The sequence below is a fragment of the Mobula hypostoma genome, chromosome 2 (genome assembly GCF_963921235.1).
Source record: "Mobula hypostoma chromosome 2, sMobHyp1.1, whole genome shotgun sequence".
NCBI lineage: Eukaryota > Metazoa > Chordata > Chondrichthyes > Myliobatiformes > Myliobatidae > Mobula > Mobula hypostoma.
Window position 1 is genome coordinate 118,983,580 of NC_086098.1, and position 27,379 is coordinate 119,010,958.

Genomic DNA, 27,379 nt, shown 5'->3' on the forward strand with positions numbered 1-27,379 from the left:
AGTGGAGGACATCTGCAGTGTACCAGATATACAAGAGTGTCAGGGAAGTGAAGTATGTGCAGTGAAAATTACGATTGAGAAGGTGTTCAGGAAGCTCAATGGTCTGAGGGTAGATAAATCTCCTGGACCTAATGGAATGCACCCTCGGGTTCTGAAGGAAGCTCAGTGTTGGGACCATTGCTTTTTATGATGTTTGTCAATGTTTTGGACTGTGGGATTAATGGATTTATAGTTAAGTTGGCCGATGATACAAAGGTAGGTGGAGGAGCAGGTAGCGTTGAGTAAACAGCCTGCAGAGAGACTTAAATAGTTTAAGAACAATTAAGATCTGTTTTCTTTGGAAGGGAGATCAAAACTGAGGGGTTGTGGATGTAGAATGATTTGTAGAAGGATGAGGGGGAACTTAAAAATAAGGCGGATCTGTATTCTCTGAGAGATGGAGCGGAAAACCTTATAACAATTTAACACTAGTTGTCTGAGATTTTGATTTCATTTACATGTGTTAAATTTTATTTACATGTGCTTTAGTTCACGAGATGTATGGTATGTATCTTCCCTCTGGCTTAATATAATTTGTGTATGATACTTTTTCACCTTTTGTTAAATTTCTGTTGATTCTGTCACTGTCTGTACAATTCACTGTTGTTAATTTTGCAATTAGATTGCAAAATTGTGTTGTGTGGATATACATTTTCATGAAAACAATATTTTTTAATAGATGTTTTAAACTGATCAAAAGTATAACTATTTTTCATAAAGCGACATACAGTAGGTATCACCTGGTATGTATTTTAATTACAATTATGAATAGAATAGAATGTTACTTACAACTTACTGCCTCAAACGTTTGTCTAGTTTTCCTTAACACAGAGCGTAGACGAGTTGTATTTACAGAAGAACCTGAAGAAGAAAAAATAACTTCCTATTCTTCTTTTGGAGATGATGTTCTGAGCCATAGGGATGATGACTTTGAAAAGGTACAATATGCTTTTTGCAAAAGATTAATAGGTTTAAACAAAAAGAAGCTGCTTGTAGCTATACCTTGCATTCTTCAAACCTTAAGCTTATAATTTTCCTGTAGGTTCTACTTAACTTTGACCTAATAATTGTAAAAACTTTGAAAGCTGAGGTTTTCTAGAGTTCCTCCACTGACAATTACAGTAAAAAGAAATATCATTCTCATTTAAATTAATTCTTTAAATTTGTGAGGGATAAATAGTTATTGCTGTGAATAGGTGGTGTTTTTTTTTACAGTGGAAGACTAGATAGAATGGGTCTATATTTTCTGGAGATTAGGAGAATAAAACATAATGTTTTTCAAACACAGAATTTACAGGTGGATTCACTAACCTTCCCTTCATTGGAGTCCTTAAATAGGAGTTATAGTCTCAAGTGATGATACAACCATTGTTGGTAGAATCTTAGGTGATGATGAGATGGCGTATGGGAGTGAGATATGCCAACTAATGAAACTAGCTGCAGCAACAACCTGGCACTCAACGTCAGTAAGACGAAAGAGCTGATTGTGGACTTCAGGAAGGGTAAGACGAAGGGTAGAGGGATCAGAAGTGGAGGGAGTGAGTAGCTTCAAGTTCCTGGGTGTCAAGATCTCTGAGGATCTAACTTGGTCCTAACATATCGATGTAGTTATAAAGAAGGCAAGACAGCGGCTATACTTTATTAGGAGTTTGAAGAGTTTTGGCATGTCAACAAATACACTCAAGAACTTCCATAGTTGTACCGTAGAGAGCATTCTGACAGGCTGCATCACTGTCTGGTATGGAGGGACTACTCCACAGGACCGAAAGAAGCTGCAGAAAGTTGTAAATCTAGTCAGCTCCATCTTGGACACCTATTATTAAGGACCTCCAGCACCCAGGGCATGCCCTTTTCTCACTGTTACCATCAGGTAGGAGGTACAGAGCCTGAAGGCACACACTCAGCGATTCAGCAACAGCTTCTTCCCCTCTGCCATCCAATTCCTAAATGGACATTGAAGCTTTGGACACTACCAATTTTTTTTTAATATACAGTATTTCTGTTTTTGTATTTTTTTTATTCTATTCAATAAACATAATTGATTTATGTTTTATTTTATTTATTATTATTTTTTTCTCGCTGCTAGTTTTTGTATTGCATTGAACTGCTGCTGCTAAGTTAACAAGTTTCACGTCACATGCCGGTGACAATAAACCTGATTCGGATTGTGAGGCTGAAGAGTGATAATTTTAAACAAGTTTCAGTGGGAGCAATCCTTTGGAATTTTCTGCATTAAATATATAGTTGACAAGTACATTAAAGACTGAAATGATTAGATATTCAGTCATTATGAGGTGAAGAGAGAATGTGGGGTTAATTAATGAATTATGATAAATTTACCCCTCTTCATGTTTTTATGTACACACATGCACCAAAGACTGACTACAATTGGATAAGTGTTACACTTTTCTAAAGTGGTATGTACTGTCTAGTGCTACCCATGGTTGGATCTGAATTATTGGTTAGTGGACAGTTTGGGAGCAAATAGAGTTGTTCCAGAATGAAGCTTGGGTTACAAAGGAATGTAAGTGGCCAGCAGGGACAGGAGATGGTTATTCAGAAAATTGGTGACAGAAAGCTGATCTATGGTTCATGTCCTTAACCTTTGTGGAGGGAAGGAGGGAACCATATTCATCCAGGAACTTATGCTGGGGAGATCCATAGTAGATAATTATGGACTTACTGTTTAGGATAAAAGTAATCACATGTGTCTTGCCATTCTCCACAAGTGCTAGGGCAATGCAATGGATTGAGAAAGGACAGTGAAATTGAATTCAGATATCTGACTCTGTACAGTGGGATGAATATCCTCTCTTATGAATAAATGACTATAAAATGGAACTGATTTATCATATTTCAGTAATTTTCCTCAAGATTTATGTATTTTGTGTATTCTAGGATGTTACAGAACTTTATGCACATTTTAGCCGTCAGTTGCTGGATGCTTTAGTGAAATCTACACATCTGTCTTTAGAAATAATCAAAAGAAGAATCTTCAAGTAAGTGTATTTGCAATGTGGAAGTTACGAAGAAACAAAATTTGTCAGATCCAAATTTATCAAACAAGTAACGTGAATGATTTTAATGTGCAATTTTATTGATCTAAGCAAGCACTCCCATAGTTTTAAGACATTGCATTTCGTAGCTTCAAATCAAGTGGTCTGTGCAGCTGAAAATTATGTTAACTGGCAGTGGATTACATTTCCAGATTATGTTGTACCACCCTGTATGTTTGACCTGGTGTTTCTCATCGAAATTTACATTAGTGGGTTTGTATTTCTTGGATGCCCCATATGCTCCCAAGCCAACAAGGCCTTTCTCCCATCAGTGATGTCCATCATTCCCAGACAGGCTAAGACCATATTCCTTTCACACTGGCAGTTCTCTGTCAGCCAATTTGTCCCAGCACTGCCCTTGTAACAAGTTGTGTCTGAGAGAATAGATTGGTACATGGTTCAAGTAGGAAATGGAGCCTGGAGATGCAGCAGTGCCACTACAACTCAAAAATATAACTACATTAGGATAGAAATCCTCCATAAATGTTTTAAGCAGCATAAGTGCACAACGCAACGGAGAGTGGAAGGGGAAGAGGGAGGTAACTCCTAATCCTATGACCTCTAGGGTACACGTGCTCTCTGTTGGTCTGGGGTGACAAGGAACTGGCCCTTTGGGCATTTATAGACCAGCTCAGCAGGTAATTTTTTAGATCTGGGATTCCCCCCTGACAGATGGGATCTGGGAAACGTCTGATAGCAGTCTTAACTCAAGAACATGGTGACCAACAGCAACCTGTTAGTCATTACTCTGCCAAAGATCTGTGTCGATACACTGATGGCTTCTCAACGATTGAGAGAGGAATTCAAATGGCTGTTTCTGGAACTGAAATGCTGGCTTTAGGAAGCATGGCTCCTGGTACCTCTGTACAACAGACAGAGTTAAAGTCTCTGATAAAAGCCTGTAAGTTGCCAGAAGGAAAATCAGCAAATATCTACACTGATTCTCAATGTGCTTTTGGAATTGTTCATGTTTTTGGAAATGTAGGAGACATAGTATTTCTTACGGCTGTAAGAACCTCGATCAGTAATAGCTAACTAATATGAGAACCTATGGATGTCATACAACTGCTGACAGAAATTGCTGTATTGAGATGGAAAGCCATGGCAATGCATTCCAACAGTGGTGATGGTGACATTATGCCTGTAATTCATTGTTCTTAAGTGTGATGTAAATATACAATGATCATGCCCTCCATATACTACCTTAAATATAATCAGCATAATTTAGGGAATATCATATCTGGCCCTAGTCGTATCTTATCTGCATCTAATGTTCATGACAAAGCCATTAAATTTTTTCATGTGTTTGCTATAAAAGATACCTGTTGCTTGAGTTCAGAAGGTACCATTTCAATGGGGCATAGTTCATGCCCCACTTTGCATTGTCATAAATGGGGTAATGACTCTGGAATTTTCATTGACAATCACAAAAATATTGCAATTCAACAAAGCTCCTGTCAAGTGATAAGAAATGGAAAGGTTTAAGGGACAATACATATTTTATATGCAGAAATGGAGCCTACATCTGTCTTCCACATATTTATTAATACTTTATTAGGTGCAGTTTTGCTAACACCCAGTACAATTTTCCTTTGTTCTATCAACAAATAGTAACAATAGTTTGATGTTTCTAAACTCAAATCCCCTTGAAGTAATGACTATAATACCATTTTCCTTCCTAAATACTGGTGGGCTTGGCTGCTGCCAATTTATTTTCCATGCATAAGAGCATTTAGACCCCCATGTACTCCATTAATTTGCTGTTCTTCTCCATTTTTATAGCCTGTCTTTTGAATCCTAAAACTGAGGCAATTGATGTTTCACTTAACATATGAAAGTCCATTTGCCTAATTTTCACCCGATCATTCAAGTCCGGTGTAGAATCCAAATATTCGCATTGTAACATGCCTTCACACTTGTTGTGTCATTGGCAAAATTCAATTCCTTATACTTTCCATCCTCCTTCAGTTCATTATCATAAAATTTAAATAATTGAAGGCCAAAATTTGATGTTTGTGTACTCTGCTGGTTACATCCTTACAGCCTGAAAATGGCACATTTATTCCAACTCTTGGTCTTCTATGTGATAACTGATTTTCAATTCATGATAACACACTTCTCCCTATACTGAGAGCACTTAGATTGTCTTTGATCCTTGTGTCGGACCCTGTCAGATACATACTTCACCTTAACCATGTGACGATATTCTTGCTAATTCCTTTCTCTGTAGCTGATAGTAATCTACTCTTCATGGTAAATAAATCTTTCTGAAGAAGCACCATCATGCAAACAATCAGTGTCAAAATGAACTTCAGCATATGAAATATATCATAATATATGTATTAAAAAAGATTGTTTAATGCCATTTTTAGTACACAAGTGTAAAGGAGAATGAAATAATTGTTGCTCCAGATCTGATGCAGCACAAATATACACAATAAGATAAAGAACACAATTATTAATAAATATGTGTAGATACATTATTACATAAAATAGTTTGTATACATAGATTGAGTATATGTCCATAAAGTGGTGCTGGGCACTGGAGTGTCTGTACATCAAGTGACTGACAGGAAATGATAAAATAATGATGGCTGGGGGTGTAGAGGGCTTGGTTAATGGAAGGAGGTGTTTATCAGCCTACTGCTTGGGGAAAGTAACTTTTTTAAGTCTGGTGGTACTGGCGGGGATGCTCTGCAGTGTCCACCTGAAGGGAGTCCATGAACAGGGTGGGTGGGATCTTTCATGATGTTACTGGAACTTTTCTGGCACCAGCAAAGACATTTATATGTCTTTAATGGGGTGTCGGCTAGTGATGGTGATGTGATGGGGCACTTTTGTCTACTGGTTGGAGAGACTTCTTGTCTGCAACAGTGTAGTTTCTGTATTTGCAGTGATGCAGCATGTTAGGATGCCCTCTACTCTGCACGTGCAGAATGATGTGAGTGTAGATATGCATTGTAGAGCTCTTTTTAGCTTCCTCATAAAGTAGAGGTATTGGTGAATTTTCCTGATAATGCAGTGTGTGTTCTGGAACCACAAGAAATCGTGCAAGTTTGAAACTGCTCGTGGTTTCCACTGCTGTGCCCCCAATATGCCACCAATGTAGAGAGGGGTGGTGTAAGTGGTGCGAGTTCTCCTGAAGTTGATAACCATCTCCTTTGTCTTTTTGACATTGAGGAAAAAGGTTATTTGCCTGGCAACAGGCCTCAAGCTCTTCCACCTCTTCTCTGTAGGCCGTCTCATCTTTGCTGGTGATGGTGCACCACTGCTGTGTCATTGGCGAACTTGACAATAGTTGAAACTTGAGTGTTTATTATCAAAGTATATATATATTGCCAAATATTACATTGGGATTCATTTTCTTGCAGGAATTTACGGGAAAATAAAGAAATACGTTAACCAATTTTCAAAGGAAGATGTATTGTGCAAATAAAAAACATGGGTTGTAGAGTCCTTGAAAGTGAGTCTGTAGGTTGTGGAATCAGCTTAGAGTTGTGGTGAGTGAAGTTATCCATGTCGGTTCAAAAGCCTGATGGTTGTAGCCTAATAGCTGTTTCTGAACCTGGTGGTGTTGGACTTAAGGCTCCTGTACCTCCTCCCTGATGACAGCAATAAGAAGAGAGCATGGTCTAGACGGTGACAGTCCTTGATGATGGATGCTGGTTTCTTATGGCAGTGCTTCTGGTAAATATGCTCAATCCTGGGGAAGGTTTTGCCTGAGATAGATAGAGCTGTATCCACCACTCCCTGTAGCTTTTCTATTCCTGGGCATTGGTGTCTCCATACCAGGTTGTGATGCAACCAGTTAGCATACTCTCCACTGTGCATTTACAGAAGTTTGTTGAGGTTTTTGGTGACATGCTGAATCTACACAAACTTCTAAAATAGTGGAGTTGCTGTCGTGCCTTCTTTATGATGGCATTCACATGGTGGTCCCAGGACAGATCCTCGGATATGATAAAACCAAGAAATTTAAACTTGCTGACCCTCCCCACTGCAAAGGACTGGCTCATGGACCTCCGGCTTCTTCATCTTGTAGTCGATAACCAGCTGTTTGGTTTTGCTGACGTTGAGTGCGAGGTTCTTTTATGGCACCATTCAACCAAATTTTCAGTCTCCCTCCTATATGATTTAGGGACATTATAAAAAAGCAGATGATACAATAAACACACATCAAAGTTGCTGGTGAATGCAGCAGGCCAGGCAGCATCTCTAGGAAGAGGTACAGTCAACGTTTCAGGCTGAGACCCTTCGTCAGGACATAAAGGGTCTCGGCCTGAAACGTCAACTGTACCTCTTCCTAGAGATGCTGCCTGGCCTGCTAAGTTCACCGGCAACTTTGATGTGTGTTGCTTGAATTTCCAGCTTCTGCAGAATTCCTGTTGTTTGAGATGATACAATAATTGACTGTGACATTGAGAAGGAATGCTTTCAATAGCAGTATAGAAAGATGGTGTGTCAATTGAGCCAGAGGGGTGGCAAAAGAAATTAAAATTCAGAGCATTTTGAAGTGAGGCATTTGGAAGGTGCAACAAGACAGGGATATATAAAGTACTTCGAATATTTTGGCATGATAGAGCACAAGGGTCTTAGATTCAACATTCACAGATCCTGAAATACTGCAGGACAAATCAATAGGGTAGCCAAAAAGGGATATTAGTGCAGTCTTTTATTTGAGGCTGCACTGAGAGTCAGAGAAGGAAAGGTGCTCTGGAATTTTGCGTGATATTCATTCTATCACAGGGTTAGTGCTGTTTATATTTCTAGCACAACTTTCCTATGTATGAAAGATGTGATATCACTGGTGACCTGACTCAAGTTTTCTTCAGAATGGTGGAGATTGAGGGGATAATTAATTGAGAGGCTTCAGAAGGAAGAGCCTTTTTCCACTGGCAAACTGAACATAAATCGAAGGGCATAGAAGTGATAGAAACATTAGTAGAGAGATGACGGTCTATTTTTCTCATCCAGAAGCATCTGGATTTCACTATTTGAAAGAAAGGTAGAAGAACAAATTATCATCACATTTAAGCAAAACTTAGATGTTTTTCAGCAGCTGCAATCTATAAGCCCACAGGCCTATTGATGAACAGTGGCATTGAGTTTGGTAGCTGTTCTATAGTTTGGTGAAAGACACTTTGGTTTGCTTGAAATCTGTTGGTCTTCTAATGCATGGGGTTGTCCACAGCCAGATGCTACCAACTTGCACATTGCACTTTGCAGGGATGTATGCTAAGGTACATTGAAAATTTTGTTGCAGTTTCTGCGAAGGCACTGTGGGGAAAGGACACAAATATAAGATTCTCCCACCACTTGACAATGAGGGTTTGAAGGTTTGGGCCATGTGTAACAACCTCTCAAACATTATACTTAGAAAATGTTTGGGTATGAAACAAGAGTAACTTATCAACATTTTATGAATATTATGTGAATGGAAGTACATGCATCATTCATTGAATGAAGATAATGCCATGCTCTGTTTGTTTTACTGAACATTTTATGAATAAACTAACTTTTAGAAGAAAACACATTTTACTTTCACTTAAATACCATTTATTTTGTTTGGTTCAGCACCTATGGTAGAAGAGGACAATATGGCTACTTAAACAATGTTGAAGAATTTGCCCCCTTTTTGAAGGTTGAGGTTCACTTGGCAATTCCAAATGTGGTATGTAATTATTGCAGTATAATGAAACTTGTCTACAATTATAAAGTACAGAAACAGCTTTTAAATCACTGTGATTGATTCTGGCATTTGGGCAATTGTCATTGTATCTTTTATTTCAATAGAGATACCAAGGCAATTTCATGTTTGAAGTAAACACAGCAAGCTGTACACACTAAACAACTGACCTCATAAGTCACTGAGGCCAAGTTTGTGTAATACTAATCAGTCCCATGCTCCTTTTTATTTTCTCATGTAGCCTACAGACAATTTCACTTCAAGTTTTCAATCATTTCCCTTTGAAAATTCAGATTTAATGTAATTTCTCAAAATGGAAGCTCGTGACTAGTAGTATGCCGCAGGGGTTGCAGTTGGGACCCTTGTTATTTGTTACTTATGGATGTAAATGATTTGGATGCAAATATGCAAGGCTTGATCACCAAGTTTGTGGATGTCATGAAATTAGATGTTGTTGATAGTGATGAAGATTATTGTAGATTACAGGGGGATCTTGATTAGCTACGGAAGTGCACTAAATAGTGTCAAATGTATTTCAGTATAGGTAAGTGTGAATAATGCATTTTTGGAAAGTCAAACCAAAGACTTTTGCTACGAATGTTAGGGTACTAGAGAGTATAATGGAGCAGAGGGACCAAGGAGTATATACTTTTGGGGTGCCTCCCAGTTGGTGACTCGTGTATGCAGCTCTGGCGAATACCATCAAATACTCCTGCTTCAGTCTGTTACGGCTGTGAACCATAACTACATTAAAGGTCCGTAAACAGTTAATAATGTTGTTTCAATGTAATTGAAAATCTACCATGACTTAAAATCGACAACTTGAATGGACTCTGATTGATGCCACGCTTCCCCTTTAATGCAGCAGATGCCGAGCAGAGAGTAGAAGAGGGGATGCCGGGCTGGATTAAAAGTTCATTTAAGGAAATGCAGTTTTTAACTCCCAATACCGACCATCTTGCTGGCAAATTGAAGATCTCACAGCTAGAGTGCTGTACCAGAGGGATATGAGGACTACTTGTGTTTTTTGTTTCACGGAATCTTGGTTAACCCTTTTGCTTCTGGATGCAGCAATTCAGCTTGATGGGTTCGCAGTACACCACCAAGATAGGACTGCTGAATCTTGCAAAGGCAGAGGAGGTGGAGTACTCTTCATGATCAACTCCTCGTGGTGTACAAACGTGGCAGTACTGCCCCAGTCCTGTTCACCAGACCTGGAACACTCCACAATCAAGTGCTGTCCGTTTTATCTGCTGCAGGAGATCTCAGCAATCATCTTGATAGTGGTGTACATCCCCCTCAGGCTAGTGAAAAGCAAGCTTTCGATGAACTGGATGATGTAATCAACAGACATGAAACAGCATATCCTGGTGCCTTCTCCATCTTGTTTTGGGATTTTAACCAGGCCAGCTTGAAAAAAATCTTTAATTATTATCAGTAAATCACTTGTAATACTAGAGGAACCACCACACTGGACCACCATCAAGAATGCTTACTGTGCTATCCCACATCCACGCTTTGGAAAGTCTGGCTGTCCTGCTCCCTGAGTATAGGCAGAGACTGAAGACTGCTGCAGCAGCAGCAGTGAGGACCGAGAAAGTTTGGACAAGGGAGGCACAGGGTAATTTACAGGACTGCTTTGAATCGGTGGACTGAACTGTATTTGGGGATTCATCTTCGAGTCTGAATGACTATGCTGTCGCTGACTTCATTAAATCCTGTGTGGTTGAATTTGTGCCTACGAGATCTTACTGTACATACCCAAATCAAAAGCTGTGGATGAACCAGGAGGTTCATAGTCTACTAAGGGCTATCCCTGTAACATTCAAGTCTGGTGATCCAGGTATGTACAAGAAAACCAGGTATGCCTTGCGGAGGGCTATTTCAAGAGGTATGGAAAGGTTGGAGGCAATATCAGATGCACAACAACTCTGGCAGGGTTTGCAGAACATTACTTCCTACAAAGTGAAACCCAACATCATGAATGGCAGTGATGCTTCACTTCCAGAAGAGTTCAACAACTTTTATGCTCGCTTTAAAAGGGAAAATAAAACTATAGCTATCAGGATCCCTGCAGCAACTGGTGACCCTCTGATCACTGTCTTGGAAGCCAATGTCAGGCTATCTTTCAAGAAGATGAACCCTCACAAGGTGACAGGCCCTGATAGAGTACCTGGTAAGGCTCTGAAAACCTGTGCCAACCAACTGGCGGGAGTGTTTAAAGACATTTTCAATCTCTCTTTGCTATAGTCAGAAGTTCCCACCTGCTTCAAAAGGGCAACAATTATACCAGTGACCAAGAAAAGCAGAGTGGTTTTCCTTAACGACTATCATTTAGTAGCTCTCACATCTATGTTCATGAAGTGCTTTGAGAGGTTGGTTCTGGTTAGAATCAATTCCTGCCTAAGCAAGGACCTGGATCTGCTGCAATTTGCTTATCACCACAATAGGTCTATAACGGACTCAATCTCATTGGCTCTCCATGCGGCCTTGGATCACCTAGACAATAGATATACCTATATCAGTGGGTGGGAGGATGGAATCTAATAAAAATATTTTAAGTTATGAGAGCTATAGATAAAGTGGATAGTAACAGTCTTTTCCCCAGGCAGGGCAGTCCAAAACCAGGGAGAATAGATTTAGGGTGAGAGGAGAAAGATTTAAAAAGGACCTGAGGGGCAGCTTTTTCCATGCAGAGGGTGGTAATCTGCCAAAAAGGGGTGGTTGAGGCAGGTACAATTTAAGAAGCCTTTGGATAGGTACATGGAGAAACTGGGCTGAACATAGGCAATTGGGCCTAGCTGGGTCAGCATGGACTCATTGGCCTGAAGGGCCAGCATGCAAGCTGCATTACTCCATCATTCTATCATTATCATTTACATGTTGGTCCACTTAAATTTCTGGTCATTATTGGCCCCAGGAGTTTGTTAGTGCAGCATTTAGAAATAGTAATAGAATTGAATGTCAAAAATAGATGGTTAGACTCTATTTTGTTGGTGATGGGCATTTCCTGGCATTTTTGTGGCATGAATAATACTTATCATTCCATGCCTGAATGTTCTTTACATCATCTTAATTAAAGTTTCTAGTCTTCCCTAGCCAGAAGTATGGATGTATTTCCTTTAGAGTAATGACTCCCCTTAGCACTATGTATTGATCTATTGTCTGCATGTAAGCATTACTCTCTCTCTCTCTCTCTCTCTCGCCTCAATGTGAATACACCAGTGAAAGCCACTTCCCGCACGTGTGTTTTTATTTAATTGTTATGTAGTTGCATGGACACAACAAATTGATGACAAGTATGAACCTGAATGTCAGAAAATATCACAAACTGCGTCAGCAGTGTGGAAGACAATCATGGACGTTAGCAAAGGGACATATGAGCACATTGCATGTACACAATGAAAGGCGCACAACTAGCAAAGCTAAAGTGGAAATAAAAATGATGTCTTTAGTCAGGAAAGTTGACAATTTGTTGGTGCTAATGAAGGTTCAGAGTCATATGTCGAGAGAATTGAACTCTGTTGTAAGGCAAACGATGTGGCTGAGCAAAAGAAAGCCTCCACACTTCTTAGCTTAATGGGTGCTAGGTCATACAGTCTCTTATGCAATTTTGTAACTCCTGAAAAGCCAGCAAGCAAGATGTTCAATGAAATTGTTACAATTTTACAAAATCATTTGAGCCCTAAATGCTGGTAATAGCTGAGAGATTTAGATTTTACAAAAGGAATCAGTCAAAGGATAAAAGCATTTCTGAATACTTTGCAGAACTGCACAAACTTTCCCATTACTGTGACTTTAGAGGTGGACTTTCTGAAGCATTAAGGAGCAGGCTTGTATGTGGCATGCATAGTCAAAGCACTTAAGAGAGGCTACTGTCAGAAAGAGACCTAACCTTAGCATGGGCACTGACCATTGCAATATCATTAGAGACTGCAGTAAAGGATGTAGCAGAATGACAGAAAAAGAGATTAGGATGTGAAATACACAAAATCTCCCTGAATGGTGCAGAAAGCCTAAAATGTTATCAATGTGGCAAATCCTCCCATGATGCAAATGACTATTGGTTCAAAGAAAACAATTGCAGAAAGTGTCATAGACAAGGGCACAAAGAGAGAGTGTGCAAGTCAAACAAAAAGCACGGCCAAAGAGAAAAAAACACATTGAGTTTTTGTGTCACACAAAACTAAGTAAATGCATAAAGTGACTGAATATGAAACAGAATCAGACAATACAGAGTCTGACAAAAGTGATTAAGATGGACATATTACAGCCACTGGACTTACCTCTCAGTGATAGATAGGTTGATTCCAAAGGAAATTACATTGTCACAGCAGCATTACAAGTACACAGATATATACAAATGTACAGGGGTCATCACTTCCCTGGCTATAGGTTGACTCATAGAGTCTAATGGCCAAGGGTAAGAATGATCTCATATAGCGCTCTTTGGAGCAATGCAGTTGTCTTAGTCTATTACTAAAATGCTCCTCTGTTCAGCCAAAGTGGCATGATGCAGAGGGTGAGAAATATTGTCCAGAATTTCCTGGATTTGCCATATGGTCCTTTGTTCTACCACAGCCTCCAATGCATCCAGTTTAACTCCTGTAATAACCTTTTAAATCAGTTTATTGAACCTGTTGACATCACTAGTGTTGATGCCATTGCCTCAGCACACCGTCGTTGTTGTGACTATCTCTTGAGGTCGAGGATGATGGTCTTCGTTCCGTACAGAGCGAAGACGCCTGTGTGTGTATTTGTTTAACGTGTACTTGATGTTGCACTCCAAGAAGCACACGATACTTCACAAATCAACCAACTGATTCCAATGGCATGGAAACCATGATGATTGGAGCTGATGGATTTGTTGCAGCCTTCACCCGCCTTCACAGCCATTGAGTTCAAAGTAACCTCATCCGCCTGTTCCACCGTTGAGGTCTTGGTTGGATTGTTCTTTGTCAGGGACCTCACCCTTGACCTTACCGCCATGGGTGACCCTGCCAGGAGCATAGCTCCAGACGACATCGCTCTCAGGATCTCAGGACCACACAAGCCTCTCCACTGCGACAAGGTGACAATCCACAGAGAAGCCCAGCACACCGCTGCATAGAAGATTATATGCCAACAGCAGACTGGTAGAACATGTGAAGGAAAGGCCTGCATACTCCAAAGGGCCTCAGTCTCTTCAGGAAGTGGAGGCGACTCTGGCCCTTCTTGTACATAGCCTCTGTGTTGGTGCTCCATTCAAGTCTGTCATCCAGGTAGACCCCAGGTACTTGTAGGTCATCATCGTCAATAGTAATAGGGAGCAGTGCAGGCTTAGTCTTCCCAAAGTTAATCACCATCTCCTTTGTCTTACTGATGTTGAGCTACAGATGATTCAGCTTGCTCTGTTTGACAAAGTCCTCCACCTGGACCCTGTATACATCCTCGTGTCCTCCCTTCTGTGAGGGGATCCTGGAGTACCCCTATTAACTGTTTGGAGAGAGACATTTATCATTGATGGCTTGTTTGGAAAGGAGAGAGAGAGACAAAGTTATTTACCGCCGATATGTTGCTTTTGAAGAGAGAGAGAGACGAAGATTAACAGTTGGACTGTCACTTTAAGGCATTGGAAGTAACTTTGGATTTTTACCGAGTTGGGAGTTTGAGACAGCACCAAGCAGCTCGAAGGTTGCTATGGTGACCGAAGGTGGTGGACACTCGATGTTATGATTTTCAGCTGGTTATTGATGTTACTTCCAAGGACTTGTTGCCTGCTTGTACTCCTTTACAGACAAAGGAGGGAGGAACTCTTTGAATGACAGGTGATGCTCAGCACAGAGAAATAAATAGGAGGTCAGATGATACAGACCTCAGGACACATGATCTGGACACTGAATGAGCATTGTTATGCCCGCAGAGAAAGTGGGTTTTGGAGGATCAATCAGGCGGATTGATCCAAATTGCTATTCCAGTTTGAAGGAGAAGGGGTTGGCTGGTGGGGAGTTGTCTATGTGTCCACCCTCGCCTGGGTGATAGCTCCACCACAGAAGACCAGTCCCCCTGGTTAAGGTCACAGTCGGTGACTTGTGAAGGATTTCGGAGGACGACGAGAAGATCGACGGTATCAGCTCACCTGAAGACTCAACTCACTCTCTCTCTCTCTCTCTCTCTCTCTCTCTCTCCATCACTACTCAACTAAATACCACGAACTGAACTGAACTGAGCTGAACTTTACTCAACATAGTAAGACTGAATCTTTTTACCCCTAGACTTAAAGAAGCTTGGTTTTTTTCATAAATATATATTCCACACTTACTTTTATATATAATCATTGCTAACCTGTTTGATTTATTTACATTTATATTACTGTATTGCGTAGTTACTAATAAATATTATTAGTTTATAGCAATACGAGACTCCAAAGTGTTTTCCATCTCTGCTGGTTCGTAACCTCCATCACGGGGTATGTGACACTTTGAACACCCTATTAGTGCTGAGTCATCAGAAAATTTCTGTTGATGACATGACTCGGTGTTGTATCTAAAGTCCAAGGTATACAGGGTAAACAAGAAGGGAACTAATACAGTCCCCACAGCTCTGAAGCCGCACAAACTGTGGTCTGCCAGTCAGGTAGTCCATTATCCAGGATACAATAGAAGTGCCAATCTGCATTGAATGGAGCTTTTCCTCCCAGCAATGAAGGCTGTATGGTATTGAAAGCACTTGGGAAATCAAAAATATATGAACTTCACAGAGCTACCTTGCTTATCCAAATGGGAGTCAGCTCTGTTCAGCAGGTAGAGGACAGCATCGTCAACTCCATTGTGCTCCTGATAGGCAAACTCCAGCAGATCGAGGCCAGATTGGACCAGGGGTCGAAGGTGAGCCAGGACCAGCCTCTCTAGAGTCTTCATGATGTGTGAGGTCAGGGCCACTGGACAGTAGACATTGACAGCAATGTGATATCAGCATCTGAAAACGTTGTCTTAGACAAGACAGCTACCAAACTTGATGCCACACCACAGGTCCAGAAGTGCTATCCTGAAAGGAACTGAGTGCCACCCAAAAGACTGAATCTTTAGTGTAGTGAAGTTAGTTATAGACTGTTACTGTGAAAGTATGTTTATTTGGAATATGGTTGAAGAAAGGGAAATTGAATGTTTTGTACATTTACTTTTTTATGTTGCATTAATCTAAAGGGGGAGGAAGTGAAATGTGTGAATCTATTTCTTTAGCGCAAGGACACCTTCCCCTCTTAGCACTACATATCGATCTGTTGTCTGCACATGCACATTGTTCTCTCGCTCTCACTGCAATGTGAATACACCAGTTAAAGCCACTTCCTGCATGTTTTTATTTCATTGATATGTAGTTACACAGACACAACAGGTACCAAACAATTGGATAGCAATATACATTGTTTAAAAATAGAAATAGGGATGAGCTAAGTAATTACAGGTCAGCTGGATTCATTTTCAGTAATGTGAAAATTTTTAGAATCCATTCTAAGTAAAAAAAATAAACCTTAATTTAGACTGACACATTAAGCACAGACAGTGGACACAAATTTGTTTATGAAAGATTATGTCTGAAATGGTTTATGCCTTTACCAGTTTTGTGCTTCTCCCAAATGTTCAACATGGAGGAGCACTGAATAATTATCTGAAGAAGGCACAAAAGGCTGCAGATACTGGGATCTGCTAGAGGAACTCAGCAGGTCAGGCAACATTTGTGTAGGCCAGGGGATAGTTGACAGTTCAGATCAAGACGCTGCATCAAGATGAGAGGGTAAAGGGATAACAGCCGGTTTAGAGAAGTGGGGGTGTGATGAGGCAGGAAGTGACAAGTAATAGTTTGCTCCAGGAGAGGAAGGGTTGGTGGGCAGATGGAAAGGAAGGGCTAGAGGTAATAACAGAGGCTGGAAGGTGATGGTGGAGACAAGGGCTGCATTGAATCTGGTAAGAAATGAAGATGATGAGTGAAACCAGATAAGGAAAGGATAATAGGCAAAAGGGGAACAGTGGGGTAGGGAAGGGATAGGGGACTGAGTGGGTGGAATGTGTGGGTGAATGGCAGATCAGATGAGGAAGGGAGAGGAACTGGGGAACATGGCTGGGAGGAGTGGGGTTGTGAGGTTTGGAACGAAGGGTGTGTGTGCAAGGACCTAGATGGATCATGTGGAGAGAGAAAGCAATAGCAAGGGTGCGGGCTACCTGAAATTGGAAAATTCAGCGTTTATGCCATTGGATTGCTGCTTAGGTGAAATATGAGGTGCTCTTCCTCTAGATTGTGTTTAACCACTCTGGCAGTGTAGGGGGCTGAAGATAATTCGATGTGGGAGGGGAGTTGAAATGACTGGCACTGGGAGTTCAGGATGGCCATTGAGCACAAAGTGTAGCTGCTCGACCAAACATTTACTCTCAATGTCGAGGCCACATCGAAAACACCTGATATAAGTGCATGTAAATTTTACTTCACCTGGAAGGGCATTCCTGAATGATGGTGAGGGAAGAGGTGTTGGGATAACTTTTACACTTCCTGCAATTGCAGAGGGAAGTGCCAAGGGTCAGGGAGAGGTGGATGGGAAGGAATGGCTGTATCAGGGCAGTTACTTTGGAGAGTGGTCCCTCAAGAAAGAAGCAAGGGATGGGTCGGGGAAGATGTAACTGGTGGTGAGTTTGTAATGCAGCTGACAGAAGGAGTTTTCCTCGTCCAAGTTGGGACTGATGCAGGAGACCTCATGGGGTATGAGTTAACCTTGTTCAGATCCTTTATCATATTCCAAAATAAACACAGGTGATCATGGAAAAATTATAAACCTTGATTTTTGGGAAAAAAATTCTTACTAACATATGATCTTTTTGAACAAGACCTTTTGCCAGCTCTTACAGACTGTTTTGTGAATGATCTATGTTTTCTTTTAGATAATCATCTCTTCATAGTTCTCCCATCCCCTGATTTCTATGCTCTTTATCAAGATGTTAAGATACTATACTTAAAAAGCAATGAATGTTTGTTAACTTACAACAGACAGAATACTTTGCAATAAGATTGCCATCCTTCCCTTGTACTTGCATTAAAATTTTAGAATTGTGAGTAACTGGGAACTTTGTATAAAACAAATTTATGCTCTCAGCAGAGTTATGCTAGATTGAAGTAAACTCTCTTTGAGAGTTAGAGCATGTTGATTCTAAACAATATATTTCTTGGTAAATTTGCATTACCTTTTGGGTAATAGATTTTGGTACCGAATCTGGATGAAATTCAGTATGGTATCAAGAGAACAATCCAGATGATTTTGGAAGTGAACCGTAAAGTGCATCAGTGGAGGCAGTCAAAATATCATCATGATGGTACTTATGATACATTGAAGATGGCAGGTAAGTGATGCTTGTAAAAGCATAGAGGTTGTTGGACCTGGTCTTTTCTTTTCTGTTTGTAACAACATATTCTTAGTATAATTTTTGAAAGGGAAAAGTAGGCCTGAATTTCAATATTTGGTAATTTTGTAACACAGAATATTAATATGCAAATTATAACAACCATTAATAGCTGCTGGACTAGAAACTAGCTTGCAAGGGGGCACTGTTTTGTGCACTCTGTAACTTCAAAGAAAAATTAAACATTATTGAAAATGGTTGTTCTTATATAAATTTTCATCCTTGATTATTTTAAAATCATTATTATCATCACTGAATCATCATTATTGATACACGGAGAGCTCCAGTTATTATCAGCCACATCCAGTGATGAGCAGTATATCCATGAATACAAATTTTGTAATTTTCAAATATACAATGTAGTATCTATGAAAATGTGATTTAATTTTGTCGTGAGATAAATATTTCAAAATACACATAGGCGTGCAAGCCTTTGAAGGTCCCGATTTATTAAACACTCTCATAAATTTTCAGTAAAAGCCTCCCTCTATTTTCCTCAATAAAACCTCTTAGTTATATTCAAAGTACACTAAATAATTTGGCTCAAATAAATATCAATTAATCATAAAATAATTCAGTATCAAAATCCTATCTTGAGACCTGAACACTTTCGATTCACTTTGCATCATATTCTCAATGAAACATTTGGAATTGAGAACCTTTTTTATGTAAATACCGGAGAATAATTTGGACATTAGATGCCTGAATATTCAATGTAAAATACGGTTGCCAACAGTGTTGTATAGTATGGAAATTTCTATTTCTGAAATAATGGTTTACTGTCTCAGATGACATTGATAAAAGAAATACATTTTGATCAGTATAAAGATAATGGATGCATTGTCATCGTTTTCCAAAATTCCATAGTTTCTTACACAGTTCATGCAGACAGAAAATGTGATTGACTATTTAGGTGAGGAATCCAAAATTGTCACTGAAATTCCTTAATTCTGGAACCATTCTTGTATAACTCTTTTGGATATTTTTCTGAACGCTTAAATTCTTCTTGAATTATATATATATTTGGATGACTAAGTTCACTTTTCTTTTTTCTTGTTGGAACTTCTGTGTTTTCAGCCTATTCCAAGTGGTTACCCAAAGCATTAAAAAATGGAGCTTTATTGGTCGATAGAAGAATGGCATTTGCCATAAATATTAGAATACTCTTGTATAAAGTAGATCTATTATAGTTCTACTAGGCAGAGCAAGATATCTAACAAGTTGTGGGGTAGCAGCACCTTTGCTGCTGAGAATAGCGATGTTCTTTTTAGACATTTCTTGAGCTGGTCATTGTATTAAACTGAGGTATGGCAATGTTCACATGAATCCACCTCACAAAACTCTGTTGCTCACTTAGAACATAGAAATCTACATCACATCACTGGCCCTTCAGCCCAAAATGTTGTGCTAACCATTTAACCTACTCTAGAAACTGCCTAGAATTTCCCTACTGCACAGCCCTCTATTTTTCTAAGTTCCATGTACCTATCTAAGAGTCATTTAAAAGACCCTATTGTATCCACCTCTACCACCTTTGCTGGCAGTGCATTCCACGCACCCACCACTCTCTGTGTGAAAAATTTACCTCTGACATTCCCCTTGTACCTACAATGAGCATTGTTATGCCCGCAGAGACTCTTTGAATGACAGGTGATGCTCAACACAGAGAAATAAATAGGAGGTCAGATGATACAGACCTCAGGACACATGATCTGGACACTGAATGAGCATTGTTATGCCCGCAGGGAAAGTGGGTTCGAAGTTCTGGTACTTCTCCTGTCCCTATCAATGATACAAAGATCATCTCCAGAAGCTCAGCAATCTTCTCCCTCGCTTCCCACAGTAACCTGGGGTATATCTTGTCTGGTCCTGGCGACTTATCTAACTTAATACCTTTCAAAAGCTCCAGCACATCCTCTTTCTTAATGTCTATATATCTAAGCATTTCAGTCCACTGCAAATCATCCCCACAATTACCAAGGTCCTTTTCAATGGTGAATACTGAAGCAAAGTATTCATTAAGTACCTCCACTACCTCCTCCAACTCCATGCACACATTTCCACTATCACACCTGATTGGTCCTATTCTCACATGGCTCATCCTCCTGCTCTTCACATGCGTGTAGAATGCCTTGGGGTTTTCCTTAATCCTTTTCGCCAAAGCCTTCTCATGGCCCCTTCTAGCTCTCCTAATTTCATTCTTAAGCTCCTTCCTGCCACCTTTGTAATTTTCTAGAGCTCTAACAGTACCAATTTTTCTTGAACCTTTCATAAGCTTTTCTTTTCTACTAAACTAGATTTTCTACATCCTTTGTTCTTTTACCCTACCATCCTTTCCCTGCCTCAATGGAATATACCTAGGCAGAATGCCATTTAAATGTTCCCTGAACGTTTGCCACATTTCTGCCATGCATTTCCCTGAGAATATCTGCTCCCAATTTATGTTCCCAAGTTCCAACCTAATAGCATCATATTTCTGCCTACTCTAATTAAATGTTTTCCCAAATTGTCTGCTCCTATCCCTATCCAGTGCTGTGGTAAAGGAGATAGAGTTGTGATCACTACCTCCAAAATGCTCTCCCACCGAGAAATCTGACACCTGACCAAGCTCATTTCCCAATACCAGATCAAATACAACCTCTCCTCTAGTTGGCTTATCTACATATTGTGTCAGGAAACCTTCCTGGACACACCTAACAAACTCCACCCCATCTGAATCCCATGCTCTAAGGAGATACCAGTCAATATTAGAAAAGTTAAAATCACCCATCACAACAACCCTATTATTATTGCACTGTTCCAGAATTTGCCTCCCTATCTGCTCCTCAATGTCTCTGTTACTATTGGGGGGGGGGTTTATAAAAAAAACACCCAGTAGAGTTATTGCCCGTTTCTGTTTCTGACTTCCACCCACAATGACTCAGTAGACAATCCCTCCATGACTTCCTCCTTTTCTGCAGCCATGATACTATCCCTGATTAGCAGTGCCACTCTCCCACCTCTTTTGCCTCTCTCCTTGTCCCTTTTGAAACATTTAAAGCCCGGCACTCTCACAGCCAAGTTCAAAGCCTCTTGAATCAAAGCCTGACGCTTCTATTCTCATTGCTGGCCTACTCTTAACAATGGCCACCCTGCCTGCCCCATCTGTATTTTTATTTAATTCATAGTGCTCTGCTCCCGACACTAATCAGACCTCTGGAATGTGCGAATGCCTGCGAAGCTCTCCTTTTATACAAGCCTTGCTGACCTGTGAGTAACCTCCTCGAAGTGCTCTATTCCCAATGCTTATTGGACCTCTGGAATTTCTCCTCCTTTGTTCTGGATCTTGCTCTGCATAGCCTTCTTTATGGCTGATTCTGGGGCAGGGAATGCTCCAAATCAATCACAAATTTGAGTACATCCTGCAACCTTACCACCTAATCATACGAAGATGTGGTCCATTTCTCCAGTCCTTCATTCTGCTTTGGGGTACATTGGTAGTGTTGATGTCCATGTCCTTCTGGCACATGTGTGAAAAAATTATGGAAATGGCACTTATAAGATGAACTCTTGTATACAATAAACCTCATTCTAGAGGTTCCTTTCAAAGATCAAATTTCTTGTTTTATTATTTGGATTGGAAGGGCCTTGGAGCATCTCTGGCAGTGATGGAAATTGGTATGTGTTTCATTGAAGTATTCTTCTCTATGCATATACACTTAGAATGGTTTCTGTTCAGTAACACTCTCAGCAAGTCAGGCAACATGGAAGGGAATAAACAGTTGATGTTTCGGGCTGAGACATTTCATCAGGACTGGAAAGGAAGGGAGGAAGAAACCAGAATAAAAAGGTGAGGCAGGGGAAAAGGTAGAAGCTGGCAAGTGATAGGTGAAACCAGGTGAGGGGGAAAGGGACTGGGTGAGTGAGGGGAGGAAGAAGTTGGGAGGTGATAGGTGGAATAGAGAAAGGGCTAAAGAAAAAGGAAGCTGATAGGAAAGGACAGTGTACCATGGATAAAAGGGAAGGAGGAGGAGCAGCAAAAATATGTGATGGGATGAGATTGGAACCTTATGGGGAATAGAAAAATAGTGAAGGGAGTAGGAAGGAAGTACTGGAAGTTTGAGAATTGATGATTATGTCATCAGGTTGGAGGCTATCTGGATGGAATATGAGGGGTTGCTTCTCCAACCCGAGTGCGGCCCCGTCATGGCAATATAGGAGGCCAGGGAACAACATGTCAAAATGGGAAGTTGAATCGATATAGCAACAAGGAAATCCTGTTTTTTTTTTGTGGCAGATAGAGCAAAGGTACTCAACAAAGCGGTCCTCCAATCCTTGTCGGGTCTCATCGATGTAGAGGGGGCCACACTAGGCATACCGGATACAGTAGGTTACCCTGACAAGTGTTGCCTCACCTGGTAGGGCTGTTTGGGGCCCTGATTGCTAGTGAGGGAGGAAGTGTAGGGGCGGGTGTAGCACATGACCCGTTTGCAGGGATAAGTGCCAGGAGAGAGATCAGTGGAGATGGATGAGTGAACAAGGGAGTCACGAAGAGAGTGAACCATATAGAAAGCAGAGAATGGGGGCGGGGGGGGGGAGAAAAGATGTGCTTGGTGTAAGGGTCCCATTGTAGATGGCAGCAGTTACAGAGTATAATGTGCTGGGTATGGAGTCTGATGGGGTAGTAGGTAAGGTAAGGAACATTTGATGGCTCTGGGTCTTACTCGCTGGAATTTAGAAGGATGGGGGGGGCGGGGATCTCATTGAAACCTTTCGAATGTTGAAAGGCCTAGACAGAGTAGATGTGGAAAGGATGTTTCCCATGGTGGGAGAGTCGAGGACAAGAGGGTACAGCGTCAGGATAGAGGGGCATTCATTGAAAACAGAGGTGCAGAGAAATTTCTTTAGCCAAAGGGTGGTGAATTTGTGGAATTTGTTGCTACAGGCAGCTGTGGAGCCCAGGTCACTGGGTGTATTTAAGGCAGAGATTGTCAAGTCCTTGATCGGACATGGCATCAAAGGTTACGGAGAGAAGGCCGGGAAATGGGGTTGAGGAGGAGAAAAAAAAGGATCAGCCATGATTGAAAGGTGGAGCAGACTTGATGGGTCAAATGGCCTAATCCTGCTCATATGTCTTATGGGCTTATGACAAGGGAAAGCCTGTATTGCTGTTATGGCTGCAATAGGATGAGGTGATGGTAGATGTGCAGGAAATGGAGGAGATGCAGGTGAAAGCAGCTTTGATGGTGGTTGAAGGGAAACCTGATTCTTTCAGGAGGAGGATATCATACATGTCCTGGAATGGAAAGCCTCATCCTGAGAACAGATACAGTGGAAACAGATGAATTGAGAAAAAGGAATCACATTTATACAAGTGACAAGGTGAGAAGAGGCATAGTCATGATAGCTGTGAGAGCTATTACAAACTAATACACAGTTTTATAGTACTGTAGTAGTATTGGTAGTGTTTTAATTTGTTCTGTATTTCATTTAAATACATAATTTGTTACTCAGTTAAATGGTAGTTTGGCTTTTTTATACATCTTTAACTATTTCCATGAAACTTCAAATAATTGGAGCAGCCATTTGGATCAAACATACTAGTCCCAATTAACCGGAATCCATAATTATACATAAACGAGTGTGTGCGCGCATGCAAGAGCTGCATTGTGAATGCGGTAAAAATGTTCATTTGTGATTATTAATTTTTCATAAATTTATTCTCTTAAACAGAAACAAATGAAATCAAGAGTTTAAGGAAGCCAAAGAATTTTTATCACAGTGTGGCAGAACATAAAGATGTGACCAAATTAGTTGTTATGTTGTCTGCTTCTGTAGACATTATAAAAAAAGCAATTATGAGTATACAAGAAAGGTTTCAAAAATTCAATAAACTGTGGTTGCAAGACAGAGATCCGACAGTTAAGGTATAGTAAATATTTGTAACCATCCCCTCCCTCTGAAGTCTCTCTGGGTGGAACTTTCCCTCTATTTATGACAAGCCTCTTGACTTGTAAAACACTTTGGTTAACATTTGTTCCTGTGCTTTTTTCTTCTGATTTTGGGGATTAGGTAGGAAAATAGAGCTGTGGCCTAGATTAACTTAACCGTGATCTTATCCATTGTCAGATCAGGCTGGAGGGCCCATGTCAATTTCTATGCTCTTCTGGTCTGCACTTGGTGGTTCTGTGGTTTTAATGGTGGTAGCATTCAGCTATCTTGCTCAGGGAACAGGTGGAAGCAGAAGTTAAATGGTAGCCCTTTTATCCCTAGCATATGATGAGTGAGGCTGTTTACTGAAGAATATGCAGTAGGACATTCAAGTTTCTATAAGATTATAAATTTGTTTATTCAGTTGATGAACTTTGGAATCCTGTACCACCGATATGATGGATTCCAAGACAGCGGATGCTCTGAGAGAGACTGATGGATTTACAAGACATGCAAGAAATCAAAAGGCATTGGGAAAGAGTAGGGCTTATAATATTAATCAGTTATGATTATATTGAGTGACACAACATGCTCGGAGACAGTTTGACCTACTGTTATTCCTATTTTCTAGTTTCCAATGAATGAAAAGTAATTTGAACCCTCTGAGTGACAGAGACAGAGCTTCTCTCATGGTCATCCATGACTTGACCTTTGAGAAGGAGCTTGAGCTTCAGGAACTGCTCTGACTTAATGTAAAAATGAAAAGGCCATTTAATCATTCGTACCTCCTCCACCTTTCATTAACATTGTGGCTGGTCTTTTATTTCAGCTCCATTTTCTTGCAGTAATTTCATTTCCTTTGATTTCATTTTTATTTATATATCTTTGAGACTCTGTCTTGAACATACTCAGTAGTTCAGCTTTTATAGTTTGTGGGTAGTGAATTATAAAGCTTTAGTATCCTTTGCTGAAGACATTCTTCCTACCTCAGTACTGAATAGGTGACTCCTAGAGTACGAAGGAGCCAAGAAGCTATGAGTACAGACCTTCAGTGTCTGATTGTGGCAAATCCCATGTGCCTTCCCAGTGTCTGGTTTTCTGTTAGTTAAAACCTTTAATGCTACACAAAGCTGATGTCTACTGGCAGCGGTGGTTTCTGCTTTCTTGTACAACTGAGATGTGGACAATCTATTACCAGCCACTTCAAAACACAGAAGTACCACCAATGCAGTGTTCACAAAATTGTCAAGGCAACAGATTACCGGGCATTTAAGGCTATTCTGAGTGCCTCTTTGCTAAAATACAATATCCATAAAATACTGAAATAAAAATAGAAAATGCTTGACACAATTAATAGATCAGGTGGCACCAGTGGGAAGAGAAATAGAGTTAGCATTTCAGGCTGAACTGCTTATTCCTGTGGTTTGTAAATACATTCTATACGAAGCCTATTTAGGGTGTGTAAACTTCTCACACTTCCCAAATATGCCTACAAGTTAAAGTACAACAGTTCCATTGAAATGACTGGGAAAAGAAGTTGAGCTTACTTTCATATAACTAACTTAACATATTTTAATTGATTTTAAGTCATGTACTTTTAAAAAATAATTGGTTAATAATTTACATTTTGAACATTTTTATTTTTTACCTTGTCCCAAGTGGGTTGCCAATTCCATGCTGTCAGTGCAGTTAGTTGCTTGGACTAAGACTGTCCTTACAACAGCAGCACCCAAATGATGACATAAAGACCTTAGACAATAAGATATAGGAGTAAAATTAGGTCATTTGGTCCATTGAGTCTGCTCCACCATTTCATCATGGCTGATACGTTTTTCTTCTCAGCCCCAATCTTCTTCCCCCCCACCACACTACCCCCTGTATCCTTTTATGCCCTGACCAATCAAGAATCTATCAACCTCTGCCTTAAATATACATAAAGACCTGACCTCCACAGCTGCCTGTGGCAACAAATTCCACAGATTCACCACTCTCTGGCTAAAGAAATTCCTCCTCATCTCCGTTTGAAAAGGACGCCCCTCTATTCTCAGTCTGTGTCCTCTAGGCTGAGACTCTGCCATCATAGCTAACATCCACTCCATCAAGACCTTTCACCATTTGATAAGTTTCAATTTGGTCACCCCTCATTCTTCTGAATTCAGTGAATACAGGCCCAGAGCCAAACACTCTTCACATGATAAGCCATTCAATCCAGGAATCATTTTTGTGAACCTCCTTTGAACTGTCTTCAGTTTTAGCATATTCTTTCTAAGATAAGGGGCCCAAAACTGCTCACAGTACTCCAAGTGAGGCCTCACCCAGTGCTTTATAAAGTCTCAACATTATATCCCTGCTTTTATATTCTAGTCCTTTTGAAATGGATGCTAATATCGCATTTGCCTTCCTCACCACAGACTCAACCCACAAATTAACCTTTAGGGAATCCTGTGCCTTCCAAATTGCTTCCAGAAACTCCAGCCATTGCTGCTCTACTATCAACCCTGCTAGTGTTCTTTTCCAATCAATTCTGGCAACTCCTTTCTCAAGCCTTTGTAATTCCCTTTACTCCACTGTAATACTGATACATCTAACTTTAGCTTCTCCTTCTCAATTTTCAGGGTGAATTCAATCATATTATGATCATTTCTCCCTAATGGTTCTTTTACCTTAAGCTCTTTCATCAATTCTGGTTCATTGCATAACACCCAATTCAGAGTAGGTAACTCCCTAGTGGGCTCAACCACGAGCTGCTAATAGAAGGCATCTCATAGGCACTCTAGAAATCCCCCTCTTGGAATCCAGCATCAGCCTGATTTTCCCAATCTGCCTGTATATTGAAATCCCCCATGACTATTGTATCATTGCCCTTTCGGCACATTCCCATTGTAATTTGTTGTAAGCCAGACTTGCAGTGGAGTCTGTCCCTGGTGCCATGGCAGAAGAAAAAAATACAAGGGCAAGCAGTAAATATCTTGAGCAGTGGAAAACCTGTGTTTTTTTTAAAGCAATCTGCAAGTTGTACATTTTCAAAAAGTAACATCAGAATTTTTAAATCATTTTTTACATAGAAATTTATGGAAGGCAACCCCAGTCTGTATGAACTACGGACAAAAATAGAGTACTATGCCGCTCTTCAACAAGATATTGAAGAAATCAATTCCACAATTACAGTAGGTTTTATCGAATTGAATACAGGTAGGCACTAAAGCAGATTTATGTGAAAAATAATTTATCAATGCAATGTGACTAAAGATGGCTATTAACTT

At 40.3% G+C, this 27,379-nt stretch overlaps 1 protein-coding gene across 1 annotated transcript in view; it reads left to right on the top strand.

The window, feature by feature from the left end:
* LOC134357434 (dynein axonemal heavy chain 8-like) overlaps positions 1 to 27,379 on the top strand; it is a 141,086-nt gene that overhangs the window by 110,626 nt on the left and 3,081 nt on the right. The window contains exons 17-22 of the mRNA XM_063069014.1: positions 856 to 977; positions 2,938 to 3,038; positions 8,670 to 8,766; positions 18,005 to 18,146; positions 23,919 to 24,112; positions 27,182 to 27,283. Coding sequence (XP_062925084.1) covers positions 856 to 977; positions 2,938 to 3,038; positions 8,670 to 8,766; positions 18,005 to 18,146; positions 23,919 to 24,112; positions 27,182 to 27,283 — 758 coding nt within the window. The remainder of the gene's footprint in view (positions 1 to 855; positions 978 to 2,937; positions 3,039 to 8,669; positions 8,767 to 18,004; positions 18,147 to 23,918; positions 24,113 to 27,181; positions 27,284 to 27,379) is intronic.